The sequence below is a fragment of the Cervus canadensis genome, chromosome 2 (genome assembly GCF_019320065.1).
Source record: "Cervus canadensis isolate Bull #8, Minnesota chromosome 2, ASM1932006v1, whole genome shotgun sequence".
Classification (NCBI taxonomy): Eukaryota; Metazoa; Chordata; class Mammalia; order Artiodactyla; family Cervidae; genus Cervus; species Cervus canadensis.
Genome location: NC_057387.1, coordinates 1,547,840 through 1,561,405, shown reverse-complemented (window position 1 = coordinate 1,561,405; position 13,566 = coordinate 1,547,840). Strand labels below are relative to the sequence as shown.

General features: G+C 46.6%; 2 protein-coding genes across 2 annotated transcripts in view; one reads left to right on the top strand and one right to left on the bottom strand.

The window, feature by feature from the left end:
- Positions 1 to 8,959, bottom strand: part of GPA33 (glycoprotein A33) — a 50,516-nt gene extending 41,557 nt beyond the window's left edge. The window contains exon 1 of the mRNA XM_043446058.1: positions 8,795 to 8,959. Coding sequence (XP_043301993.1) covers positions 8,795 to 8,837 — 43 coding nt within the window. The 5' untranslated portion in view covers positions 8,838 to 8,959. The remainder of the gene's footprint in view (positions 1 to 8,794) is intronic.
- A 2,566-nt stretch (positions 8,960 to 11,525) lies between these two features.
- The window catches only part of STYXL2 (serine/threonine/tyrosine interacting like 2), a 62,348-nt gene continuing 60,307 nt past the window's right edge, over positions 11,526 to 13,566 (top strand). The window contains exons 1-2 of the mRNA XM_043450252.1: positions 11,526 to 11,663; positions 12,309 to 12,434. Coding sequence (XP_043306187.1) covers positions 12,325 to 12,434 — 110 coding nt within the window. The 5' untranslated portion in view covers positions 11,526 to 11,663; positions 12,309 to 12,324. The remainder of the gene's footprint in view (positions 11,664 to 12,308; positions 12,435 to 13,566) is intronic.

Sequence of the window (13,566 nt, the reverse complement as noted above, 5' to 3'; positions counted from 1 at the left end):
CATGGTCCAAACACACTTGTTCTTCAGTGCCCCGCGCCCCACATCTGTGTCACAGCAAAGCTCACTTCCAGGTCCTAATGCTGAAGGTAAGGCCCCCACTTCCCGTGCTCAGCAGTCTTGGCTCTGGTCAGAGTGGGGAGCTAGGGGCTCAGCCATGGGCCTCATGGTCGCCACTGTCTTTGGACTCCTTTCTCTGGCCCTTCTCACTCCTCCATGCCAGCTCCTCGGGCCCCCAGTCAATCTTCAGGGAGATCAACCCTGAATATTCACTGGAAGGACTGATGCTAAAGCTAAAGTTCCAGCATTTTGGTCATCTGATGCAAACAGATGATTCATTAGAAAAGGCCCTGGGAAAGATCGAAGGCAGAAGGAGAAGAGGGCCTCAGAGGATGGACGGCATCACTGATGCAATGAACATGAACTTGGGCAAACTCTGGGAGACGGTGAGGGACAGGGAGGCCTGGCGTGCTGCAGCCCACAGGATCACAAAGAGTCAGACACGACTGGACGACTGAACAACAGCAGCAGCAATGTCTGGCCCACAGGATGCTAGTAGCCTTGCAGGAGTGGAGCTTGCATGGCCCACCCTAGGCTTTCTGGGGGCCATCTAAGAAAAGAGGGCTTAGAAATGGGCACTGGCGGAGGCAATGGGGCTGGTTAGAGGTCAGTGCTGGTTGGAAAGAAGCCTAATTTGGCTTCTTAGCCAAAGTTGCCCAGGTAGAAAGTTAACTTAGATTTGGAAGGGATGAAAAGAAAAATTATAAAGGAGATAAGTAGGCAGAACAGCCTCAAAATCAATCATCGAACAAGAATCTAGCTGTTTATGTTTAGCACACATGGTAGAATCTCATAATTTAAAGGTCAATAATAGTATCTGAGAATGCTTGGTAAGATGGATACCCTAGCTGGATTAAAGGGAGTTTTTTATTTGAGGAGAGAGCCCAATAAAAAGATTTGGAGAAAAAAAGAGGACCAGAAAAACTATAACTTGATCCTAGAAAACCAAAATATATTGTTCACAAATAGATTGTGAGCACTTGTTCTGGAAACTATGATACAGAAAAAAAAAAATGTATTATATATACATATATATATATATGCCATATATAAGCAGTAGTTCTTGTCCCCATGCTGCTTAGGCAAACAGGTGCCAAAATGGATGGAAGGTTAAATGGCAGTAAATCAGATGGGAAAAAAAAGTGATTGAGACCTCAAAGTCAAATCAGGAAAAAAACAATGTGGCCTAAAGTTACCTGGAAAGGCTTTATGGAGAGAAAGAACTTGTGATACTTAAAGGTTAGTCAGAAAAAAAGAAGGTACTGACACTACAGAGGTCTGATGATAATATTTTTCCAGACCAAGAAGTGCAAGATGTAATGTGACAAACATTTTTGTAATATCAAAAGTGTAGAGACATTCTAGGTGCTGAAATATTGGAATTTGGAAGAATGTCCCAGTGGTTTACAGAGTCTAAATAAGAGTTAGGAGAAACTATCCTCACAATATGAGGATATATTTGTATGAGGAAACTTATCCTAATAGTAATGGGCAATCACTGAATAGCTACTAGTAGGGGCAGTATCATGATCATAATTTTATCTTAACAGATCATTTTGGCTTCAGGGTGGACAGCAAATAGAAGGGGCAAAATAGGCTCACAAGCCCAGTTGGAGACTATGTAAGTAGCTTAGGAGAGGGAGCTTACTTCAGAGAGGTGTCAGAGAAAACAGAGAAAGATGAACAGATTTAAGAGATACTGGAGGGCTAAAATCATCAGGACACAGTGATGACTTAAATTTGTAGCTGAAGGAGAAGAAGCTGTCAAGGGTGATATGGTGGTTTTAAAATATGGTCCCAAAATACTTTGGAATTCCTCTCATCAAAAGGGCTCATGTCCCCTCCCTTGAACCTAGGTTCTGTGATTGCTTGATCAATAGAATATGGTGGAAGTATGGTAAAAGATGCGGGGTCAATATCTGGGCCCAGACTTGAAGTTATTGGCAGCTTCCACCTTATATCTCTTTAGATGTTCACGCTTATAATCTAGCCACCATGCTGTGAGGAAGCCCAAGCTCCCCTGTGGAGAAGTTCACAAAAAGAGGAATCAGAGTTAGCAACTACTTGCCAGTGAGTGAGCCAGAGTCTTGGAATTGGGTCTTCCAACCCCAATCAAGTCACCCCAGTTGACACCGCATGGAGCAGGGACAAGCTGTCCCTGCCAAGCCCCATCCAAGTTGCAGATTTGTGAGCAAAATAAATGCTTATTATTATCGTTTTAAGTTACTACTAAGTTTTGGAATAGATAATTATATAGCAATAGAAAACAGTAACAGATGACTCCTATTTTTCTGGCTTTCATTCCTGGAGGGATAGGGTGTCATTTACTAATGTAGAGATCACTGAAAAAGGCCCAGATGCGGAGACAAAGATCATGAGTTTGGTTTACAACTTGGGAGTTTGAACTGATTCTGAGATATCTAAATTGAAAAGTCACGCATACTTTTGGATTTATGGGTCTAAGGCTCAAGAGAGAGATTGAGTTTGAAGACAAAAATGGGGTCAAATGTGGGTCAATCAGAATGAGTGAGTGAGTGAGTGAAAGTCTCTCTGTTGTGTCCAACTCTTTGCAACTCCACAGTCCATGGAATTCTCCAGGCCAGAATACTGAAGTGGGTAGCCTTTCTCTTCTCCAGGGGGTTTTCGCAACCTAAGGATTGAACCCAGGTCTCCCGCAGTGCAGGCGGATTCTTTACCAGCTGAACCACAGGGGAAGCCCAGTCAGAATGGGTGTCAACTAAAGGTGCAGATGTAGATGAGTGTCTAAGTGGAGGGAATTCTAACATTTCATGGTAGGCCGAGAAGCATGAAGCTGCAAAGGAGATGTGAAAGGGTTAGCCCAGGAATGCCAGAGGAGAACCAGGAATGGGTGTATCTTGGGGGACCGACAGACTAGAGAATGTTAGGAAGGAGGGAGGGATTATCAGGGTTAGACCTTGCCAGGAACACAAGCACCTGCTGAGCCAGGCTCGCTTTCCCCCAGGCTTCCTCCCTGCTACCCAGCACCACAGTAAGCACTGCTCCTTGCTTACCAAGACCCTGGAATGGGGCCCTAGAGGGCAAAAAGGCAAGATGAAGATCACACCTGTGCTCATGAACCAGTTCTTCCCTGGAGCCTTGTTTTTCAAACTGTAGTCCCTGGAGGAGCAGCAACATCACTTGGGAGTTTCTTAGAAATTCAGATACCCAGGCCCTTCCCTAGACCTACTGAATCAGTCTATGTTTTGACAAGATCTCCAGATGACTTCTATGCATATGAAAGTGTGAGTTAAGACATCAATTTAGAGGCCGGGCATTAATTCAGGGAAGCAGCCAGATGTTGCAAAGTTGAGCTGCAAATCACCTGCAGAGTATCAGCCCCAGTCACAGAAACAGCTATTCATTAAACCTATTTTTCCTCAAGGTCCAGTAGGCAACTCTGAACTGAGGTTTTCACATCAGAATCACTTGGGTAAATTTTCATAATCAAAGAGATAGCCAGATTCTGCCTCTCAAGAGTCCGATTCAGAGGGTCTGGGGGGCCTGGACATGTGTACTTTTACTCCCCAGGGGATACTGATGGGCTGCCTGGGTGGCAGACACTGCCCTAAACCATCACTCATTGCAGGCATACCACTCTTAGGGTGACCATTCATTGCATTCTTCGCACTTCAAGGCTGGAGCTGGGACCGGAGCATTTTAATCTGATTTGTCTCTGACAGGCAGACAGTGTAATTCCCCAGGCACACGAGCCCTCCCTGTGAGCACTGGCTTCTGACTTGTGCTCAGGCACCAGCAGACCCTCCCCAGGCTCCAGGTGTGAGTCACACCCTGGGGTCTGCTGTGGCAACAGGGCTTAGAGCCAGGGCGGAGATGAAAGGCCAGCCTGGCCATCTTGCAGTGCACTTACTGGCCCATACTACTGGCTCTGGTCTGAATGCCACCCGCTTGGAGTGGAGATTAACTGGGCCCAAGGCCACTCTCTTAAAATTTGCCTGCGGTGCAGAAGATGTAGGAGACCCAGGTTCGACCCCTGAGTCGGGAAGATCCCCTGGAGGAGGAAATGACAACCCACACCAGTTTTCTTGCCTGGGGAATCCCTGGGACAGAGGAGCCTGGCAGGCTACAGTCTATGGGGTTGCAAAGAGCTGGACAGGACTGAAGCTACTCAGCACACACTCATGGGGTCAAGATGAACTGGGCCCAAGGCCACTCTCTTATCTGGTCTCATCTTTGTACATGTTTGAGATGCAGCCTGGTAAACCTCGGCACCTGGACCAGGTCACTGTGTGGACTCAGAGATGCAAGGGACACGAGGCTGAGATATGCCACCCTCTGACAGGGAAGGTCTCAGGAAGCTTCCCAAGCCTCTGTGACTAACAGGAACATGGTACTTCAGAGTGGGCAAATCTAAGTCATGTAGGGAAATTCGCCTGCTGGGGACTGTAGCTCTAACAAAGGCCCCTGGAGAAGGATTCTAAAATGGCATGATCAACTTTAGAAAGATAGGAAATTTGAAACTTATTAATAGTTCCCAACAAAAACCCATCATGGATGAATCATCCATGAGCTTATTGAAATTTTTTTTAGATGGAGGAGAAAAAAACAATATTTTCTCATCTTAAATATTTTGGGATGATAGATTCCCTTATTTCTTGGTGAAAAGCAGTACTTTCTGCTTTTCTAATTTAAGCTTTGAGGTTTCCTCTAGTTCAGGGAAGGTAGGGCTTTTTGTTTGGTTATGTTTTTTATCAAGTCTTCAAAGATTTTAGTGACTCCAGGCAAAAAAGTCTCAGAGACTTTTTTCCCCTTGGTGTATTCCTCTTTATGCCTCTCTTTTCCTGCAGCTGTACCTTCTACTATGTCAAGTCTTTCGTGGAGTCTGGTGGCTGAAAAAATCCCCAGAGTGGAAGAGCCTGGTCTTATACACAAGTTGGTATGTTTTCTCTAGCAGCCTTTGGGAGGGGTGACAAAATCCTTCGTCCACAGCGACTCTCATTCTCTTGGCAGATGTCTGCCAGGTCAGAGTGATCAGCCAGTTGATCATCAAAGTCTAGTTACTTTCCTATAATTTACACTTGCCCATACTAATAACAACAACAATAATAATAACGGGCATTTATTGAATGCTTATTATGTGGCAGGCACTGAATCCAGGGTCTTTACATTGACAACCTCATTTGCTATCCCTAATAATCAAATGGGAGTTACAATGTGCATTTTTATACAGTATAGGTTGCCCTCTCCATTTTACAGATTAGGAAACTGAGATTTATTGAGGCAACTAATTTGCCTCATGCTAAAGTCAGTTAAGGAAGAGGGCCTGCCCTTCTCAAGTGCCTGTGACATGAGAGAAGCGGGTGGGAGCATCTGCCAGGGAGGGAGAGGTATTATGTCACTGACATTTTTGGAATTGTGGAAATTGACTTTTAGTTGGTGTAAGTACTGTTTTTTAAATTCTCAAATGCACCACCTTCTGTTCGACCTTTCATATGACCTAATGTGATTTTATTCTGATTCCCCAAAGTCTGATGAGTCCTGGGGCCTGTTTTCATTAATGCTGCTATGGTACTTTGCCCAAGACATCAGCAAAATTTTAGTGGTTACTGAGCAAGTTCAGGTGAAGAACACAACAACGGGGAGAGCTGGTAGGTCCTCTGGAATCCAGCTTAATCTCCACCTCCTCCAGAAAGCCCTCCCTAATTTCCCTGTTCCTTCTCTGGTGTCCTCTCTGAGCCATGGCGGGGAGTCTCACCCAACAGCTTTTATGTTTGACTTTTGAAGGCCTTTATTGCTCACTTACACGTGGAAATGACTATTTCACCCACAAACATTTCCACTTGGCAAACACACACCCAGAGCTAGCCACCAAGCCCAGCTCCCACGGCTCCATTGCTCCAGCCCCTTCCCCTCAGTATAAAGTATGGAGGCAAAGGCGATGAGCCGCTGGTGCCAGACTTGGGGGGCGGAGGGAAGTGGAGGGGGGCAGAACACTCTATCAGTGTGTTTGAACACAATCCCAAGAACTGGTTCCACTGGATGAGTTCACCCAGGGGTCACATGCCTTCTCACAGGAAGAGGTGAAATGTACTGCTCCAGGCTGTTCACAGTTAGGGCCACTTTTCAGTCTGTTTTGTTTTGGGTTACTTTTTCCCTAAGCCCAAATCCCTTCTTTTTATTGGTGCATGGCTTTCGGGTTGCAGCCAGCAAATGCAGGGGTGTGTAGGGGAGGAGGCGGGGAGGAGGCAAGGCACAAGAGAGACTTCTAGGCTCTGGAGAAGAAGATCAGAGGTCGCTGGCCCAGCCCAGAAAGGATGATCATTTCCTCTCAGCCTCCTACCCTCGAGACTTGAAGCACGTCATTTGGGTCTGGATGTGATAGCTGAGACAGATTCCCTGATGACTGCAATTCATTCCAGGCCCCTCACTCCTGTGTTTCCTGCACAAACTATGTGCTTGGTAAAGAGCTGTTTGGATGAAAGAATGAGCCAAGTAGGCCCTCTAGCCTGATGACAAGGGCCCCTCTGCCCCAATCAGATGGGCCTTCTGGCAGGGCCTCCGAATTTGACCAGACCCTCCCGAGCAACCGACAGCTTCAAGATTGGGTTTGGAGAGATGGGGAAAGAAGGGGAACCTGGGGAAACCTGGGCACCTGGGAGAACCACCCTGGGCTGGCAGGCCAACTGGTTTGGAGCTTGCCTCTAGAAGCGGAAAAGTGAGCCCTAAATCAGACTCTGTTCCATTCCACTTCCCAGGCCTTAGGGCTCCCAAGTTTCCTGGCAGAACTCTTCACCTCCTCCTGTAACTGTGCAGGACCCTATGGGACTGCCCAGGACAGATCCTTCTCTGCATGTCCTCTGCCTGCCCCTTGTTTGTGGAAAAGCTGTGGTCTTCTGGCCTACCCTGAGTCATAAAAGTCTGAATCAAGAGTGAATGCAAAAGTAGCAGGTGGGCCAGGAAAACTGGTAAGAATTTAAACACTAAATTAGCCATACAGCAGTCACAGAATGTTTAGCTCCTCCTCCCTGAAGAACCTAGACAGCACTACATGATGCACATTTCCTGAGTTGTTTTAGGGTTACTGAAACCCCCACCAAATGGAAGGAAGTATTCGATGACCGTGAGCATGCAGCGCCCAGAGCTACTGGAGCATGAGAATGATGTTAACCCCTGTGACACCACCCTGTTACCTCACCAGCAGCCAAACAGAAAATGGTGCACAAGCTGATCACCCATCCTGTGACTCTCCTTCCTCACCTGGCCTTTAAAAATGCTTTCTTGAAACCCATTGGGGAGTTTAGGTCTTTTGAGCATGAGCCACCCCTTCTCCAATTATGGCCCTTGCAGTAAAACTTTCTCTTCCACACTCCAGTATTTCAGTTTATTCAGCCTCATTGTACATGGGGCACATCGACTTGGATTCAACAACATACCCTAGTCTTGCTAGATCCCTGAAGCCCACAATAATTTCTAAATTGCAAGCTAATACAAAGATGAACACTGTATGATATAACATGTGGAATCTAAAAAATACAACAAACAGATGAATGAAATGAAAAAGAAGCAGACTCGTGGATATAAAGAACAAACTAGTGGTTACCAGTGGGGAGAGGGAAAAGAGGAAGGGCAAGATAGGAGTAGGAGAAAAAAGGGTTATTGTGGGATTATATAAAATCTTGTATGTAAAATATTTGACAATTGTAAAACACTACAGAATTTAAAGAATCTTTCATTCAAAGAAAAATAATATTTTTAGTTTTAAAATATGGCCAAATTTTAAAATAAATAAATAAATTGCAAGCTGATGAGATTCTCAGCATGGTTCCTAAAATTTCCCCAACCCTTATGTCTCAGATTGCTTGCTCATTCTACTTTGCGTCAGTTCCCAGGAGTCTAATGCCAAGACCTCCATCCTAACCCTTAGACACTCCATGGGTCCTCACACAATGACTTGGCCATGTAGCACTTGAGTTGGAGTCTACCATTATATTAATGAATGTCTGTTTCTTATTATGTGGGGTTTTCCCCATGTTCTGAGCTTTCAATGACCAGAGTACGAAGAGAGCTAAAGAGCTTTGACCCTTGGAAAGGGCCTTTCTAATTGGTTGTTTTTTGAAGGGCTTAGTCTTCTCTTGCCCTGTAAATGATATTGGGTGAGTAGTGTCTCTCTGTGTCAGTTTCCATGTATGTGATACAGATGTTACCACTTTCACCAGTGCCTCTTTCTCTGGTTTTAAGGCAATGGTTAAAATCTCACGTATTAGTGGTTTAATCGGTAAGTTGTGTCCGACTCTCGCAACCCCCTGGGCTGTAGCCTGGCAGGTTCCTCGGCCCATGGGATTTCCCAGACAAGATTCCTGGAGTGGGCTGCCATTTCCTCCTCCAAAATCTCAGGTAATGAACACAAATCCTGGACCCACACATCCTGGCCTTTCTGGGGTTTAAAAACCCTGATTTTAAATATTTTGTTCTAATTTCCAGATTTTATTAATACATTTGATCCGATGATTTGACTTAGAATCAGAAAATATAGTTTTGAGACCCTTATGAATTCTTCATTCCAGAAACGGGCTCAAATTTTATTTACTAATGTGAGAACAAAAAAATTCTGATTCTGGCCTGGAACCTGCTGTTTCAACAACAGAACATGTCGTTCTGCCCAGAGGGAATACACTGTGTCATTCGAGGCCCTCCCTGGGGGTGTCTGGCAGACCCTGGGCACTCAGCCCCTGTCTTGCCCACCCTGGGCACTACTCACCTGCACAAAGCACCCCCAGCAGAAGCTGTCTCTTCCCCTCCATGGTCTCGCTCCCTCTCTGCCCCAAGTCCACACTGGCACTGGTGGGCTCCTGTCTTGAATCAGTCGGGGCTGACTGGTTAAAGCTACAGCGGCCTCTGGCCCAGCCCAGCCTTCAGTCAGTCCTGTAGTTTCTCCCTTCCTGTCTACCTCTGCCCAGCCTGGCCCCCCTGCCCCACCCCTCAGCTGGACTGACAGGCGAGCTCACCTGTGGGACTAGACTCCAGCTCCGCCCACCCCACCAAAGGCCCCAACAGGAACCTTCTTCACCTTCTCAGTTCCTTCCCCTGCCTTCTCTCCATTTAGCAGGTGGGCAAAGTCCTGGGCTTCTCACTGTAATGCGTGTTTACCTGTATGAGACAGGAAGTTGCCACCTTGTAATATAAAGGGAAGTGATCTCAGAGGAAGGCTTTCAAAGTCAATAAAAGAAGGGTGTTGGCCACAATTGCTGAAACATTTCGAGACATACTATGATCTGTTCCTCTGCTTCCCTTCCTTTTCATTTCCCCCCATCCCACGGCATGCTAGAGACACAGTCATGAAGAAGACCAGAAGTCTCTACCCCAGAGAACTGCTAATCTGACTGAGGAGGAAAATAGTATACAGTCAAACAAGACAGCCAGAAATACCATGACTGATTCATCTCAGTTTGCTTGGAGTTGCCCCAGTGTTAAAACAGAAGGCCCTATGTCCCAGGAATGCCTCTGTCTTAGGGAAACTGAGGTAGTTGGTCACCCCACTTAAAGATCGCCAGTGCTGTGGGGAGCATGACCTGGGAGATGACACAGGTAATAAGACTGGCCATGGAAGGGGACCCACCTTGGCCTGGGTGGTCAGAACACAGTGTGGAAATGAGTGCTTCGATTCTCTATGTCACAGACAGGGATCTATATCTCAAAGAAGTTAAATGGGCTACCTATGGTCACATAGCTAGCAAGTGGTTTTCTGATTTTTAGTCCACTCTGCTAGTGATCCGGATGTCACCCTCTGTGAGCTCAGGGTGGTGATTAAGGTTATAAGGAAAACAGAGGCCCTCTGTCACCCCCTCCTTCTGAGCGGTCCCTGCTTTATCTGCTGCCACTTTTAGGTGTACTCACTCTCCCTTCTCCCCTTCTCACCTCCCACCCACCTTCTGCTTCCTTATGCTGGCGGTCTGCCCACCTGATGCCACTCTTTGGCCCCCTGCCTGATTCCCACCCCCTCTCCATCCCTCCCTCCTCATGGAACCTTGAGGTTCTTTCATGAAGCCTTCATCCTCATGGAACCTTGAAGTCTGGAGGCACCTTGAACCTCATGGTTACTCGGCTGTGGTCCTTCTTCCATCTTCCGCAGCTGCTCACTGAGCCCCTGTTTTGATGCCCAGGACAGTGGTTCGGCAACTGGTCAATGGTGGTACCATGTGCTTCTCCAGAGATGCCTTCCGGAACCACTCTCTCCAAAGATGCTCCCATCTCCGCTCTGCCAAGTCTCGGCACACAACCTTGTTTTCTTTCTTCAAAGCTCTAATCTCTATGTGAAATTAATTTCTGCTACCCTAAAACTTTTTCCACGTCATCCCCTCTGGAAATCCTCCCCTCTCCATATCTGCTGTTGCAATCCGATATGTGCTTTAAAGCCCAGTTCAGGTATTATCTGTTCTTTCATGAAGCCTTTCCTGACTTCTTCAGTCAGAAGGGCTCTCTCCCTCCTTTGAATTCACACAGCACTCTGGATCTCTCTTAGGACACTAACTGATTACATTCTGCCTTGTGCTTGAGCTATTTTTGGTCTCTGTCTCATTCCTTCTAATAAGCTATGAGGTCATTCATTTGTTTGGCCAGTTGTTAATGATACTATGCCCCAGGCATTATTCCACCTAGCTGGGAAGAAACACCATTTTAAGCATGTAATTATGTGTCTTACTAACTTTGGTCACATCAGAGCCGGATGCATAGTGGATATCAGTATGTATTTGTGAATGGGTAGACAAATGGGCAGATGGATGGATGAAGGGATAGGGGTCATTACAAATTGTATGGGGTGAGGGAATGAACTTTTGGGTTATTGGGCTTTGTTTTGATTGTAATGTTGATGGGAGTTGGTGTAGTGGAGCAGGATGGATTATAAACTCATTTGAAGTTTATGAAGCTCAAGGGGTGTTTATATCACCCAGGATGATATGGGATGAGTGTGGGACAGGGGTTGTGGAAGAGGCGCACAACTGCCCAGTTCAGTATCCAGAGTCATCTCTCTCCAAAGAAATGGAGTCCTGGTCACAGGCAGTTACTACCCCTTAGTCTCACCATGGTGCTCTCCCAACATCTATCAGAGGATCCTCCCCTCTCTATATATCTGGTATTTCCCCAAAACCCCTCTATGCTGACAGAGGGTTAAAGTACAGTTTAATTCATTCTTCTAGATCCTTGGCTTTAGATTATCTTCTGGAAGCACTCTGAATAGGCAGCCCCAGGCAGGGAGGTATAGAGAGAGAGCCCAAAGTAAACCTATTCTTTAGGCCTCTCTGTGAAGCATGAACTTCTCCCAATTCTGCAGCTCAAGGTCAGTTCCCAAAGAAACAGCCAGGAGGGAAAGAGTTAAGTGGGGCCCACGTTCGGGTCTGAGTCCTGAGCCTGCATGCCTTCCTCTCAGAGATCTGCCAGGCTGAGGGGCCAGAGGCTAAATTTAGAAGGCAGCTAAGGTTTCCTGTGAACAGCTGTCCTGCGCCTCAGAGAAGGAGACGGGCGAGAGGAGGGAGGTCCGTCTCACTGGTCGGAGCCTCTGGCCATTTTGTCTGGGTCCCTCAGCCTCTGGGTGGCTGCCCTCTTGGTGTGGAGATACAGGCAGATCCGCGGTGAGTGTTCTCCCCTCACTTTGTCCTGTGAGCCCAGGACTTAGAAACAAAGGCGAGGAGCTCTTCCCTGAGTGTCAGGGCCCGGCCTTGTCTGGGACCAGCTCCTGGGGGGTCTCATGTTCCTTAATACGCTGTGGAATGGCTCCTGAGCCAAAGGCAGTGGCTCCTGTGGCCTTGGTTAGAGTCGCTGAAGAAGGTACCTTCCCAGCAGAGACAAAAGGTGTCTCTACTTGTGTGAGAGCGGGAGCGAGAGAGTGTGTATACCCAGAAGTTTCAGAGAAAGACCTTTCTGGTCTGGGGAATACACATTTGTTCCGCTTAAGCTATAGTCAAGGCAAACTTTGGACTCCCCTCACTGCTTTCTTGCTGGCACCTGTGGAAGGAGCCAAGGTATCACTTCTTAAATCTCATGACTCCAAGGTGGACTGTTTACATGGCCGAGTGTGCATTTTGGTGTCCTGATAATAGTAGCTGAATCAAGTCTGACTGGGTTTTCCTCATGAGTTGTTTCCCCACTAGGCGATTAACATGTGGTGACTTTCCCATTCCTAGTTCCATTGAGGTGACATCACCAACACACCCCGGACCCCCACAAAACCTCCAGAACTAGGTTTTCTAACTGCCTTATTCACGCTAAACCTACAGAGGCTGACAGGCTGTCATGGCAACCAGTGGCGACCCAGAAGAGGAGCAGGTAGTCCCGAGTGAAGAGGATGAAGCCGACGTGAGGTCTGTGCAGGCCCGGTACCTCCGGAGCCCCTCCCCCAGCCAGTAAGTGTGCGCTTGCTGCGTGCGGGCCTCCCGCCGGCCATCATGGAGGCGCTAGGGAGCGTGATGACAAGTGGACCCCAGGGAGCCTGCAGCCATAACCTTAAGTTCACTCATTCAGCAAACATTGTTTGCAAATTTTTTATGTGCTATACTTTATGGAAGAAAAAACTTGCAAACAGACACATTGCAACACGGCTTGGTAAGTGCTAGAATTAACATGCTCAGGGTTTAGTTGATGGGGAGAGGGAAAGGATCACCTGGGCTTGGAAGGTTTATAGGAGACTTCCTAGAGGAGATGATATTGGACTTGAACCTCAAAGGGTGAGTAGGAATTTGGCAGGTGTCCTTGGGTGATAGTACTTTTTTCCCTAGGAGGGAGATAAGGCTGGAATGGGGATGATAGACCATAGATCATAGATAAGAGAAGGCATTAAGGCAGGAAGAAGCCCTTAAGACACCAAATTCTAGTACTAAGGTAATTTTGTATCTGTGATCAGGCTGTGTCTTTCCACTGGGATGTGCGCTTCCTGGAGGGTCTTCTTTATTTTGTGACAATTAATTTTAAAGTTTCTTTTATGTAAAATCATGGAGGATATATGATAATGTAGAATGAAAAATTTGCATACAATTTTAAGAAAAACCATAAAGCAACAAAGAAATACTTAATTGCTTGCTAAAGTAGTAGTGTGTGTGCCTTTTCTTTTTTCTTTTGCCGCAACTAATAGTAGGGGACCTGACTTCTAATCTTAACTCTGTCACCAAATTTTAAGTGAAGAATCACTTTAATTCTTGAGCCTATGTCTCATTATCTAGAAAAAGGGAAGAAAAGACTCAGAATATTTCAAGGTAAATTCACATCAGAGCATCTCTGATTCTGCTTGACTTTCCTATTCCTTGGGTCTCTTGGGGTCTTGCTGGCTCCTGCTTCTGGGGCTCACCAGGCTTCCCCTTTGGAGTGAGATGGGAGCAAATGTAGGCACTCATCACCATGATGGGCCAGGCCACACCGACCGAATGGAGCTTCAGGAGTTTTCCCTTAAAATTCAGGCTTATGTTCCCACTTAAAGAAACTGTCAGGATTGAGAGATTTAAAATACAGCCCTCCTCCTCTATGCTACCAGACAAGGCATAG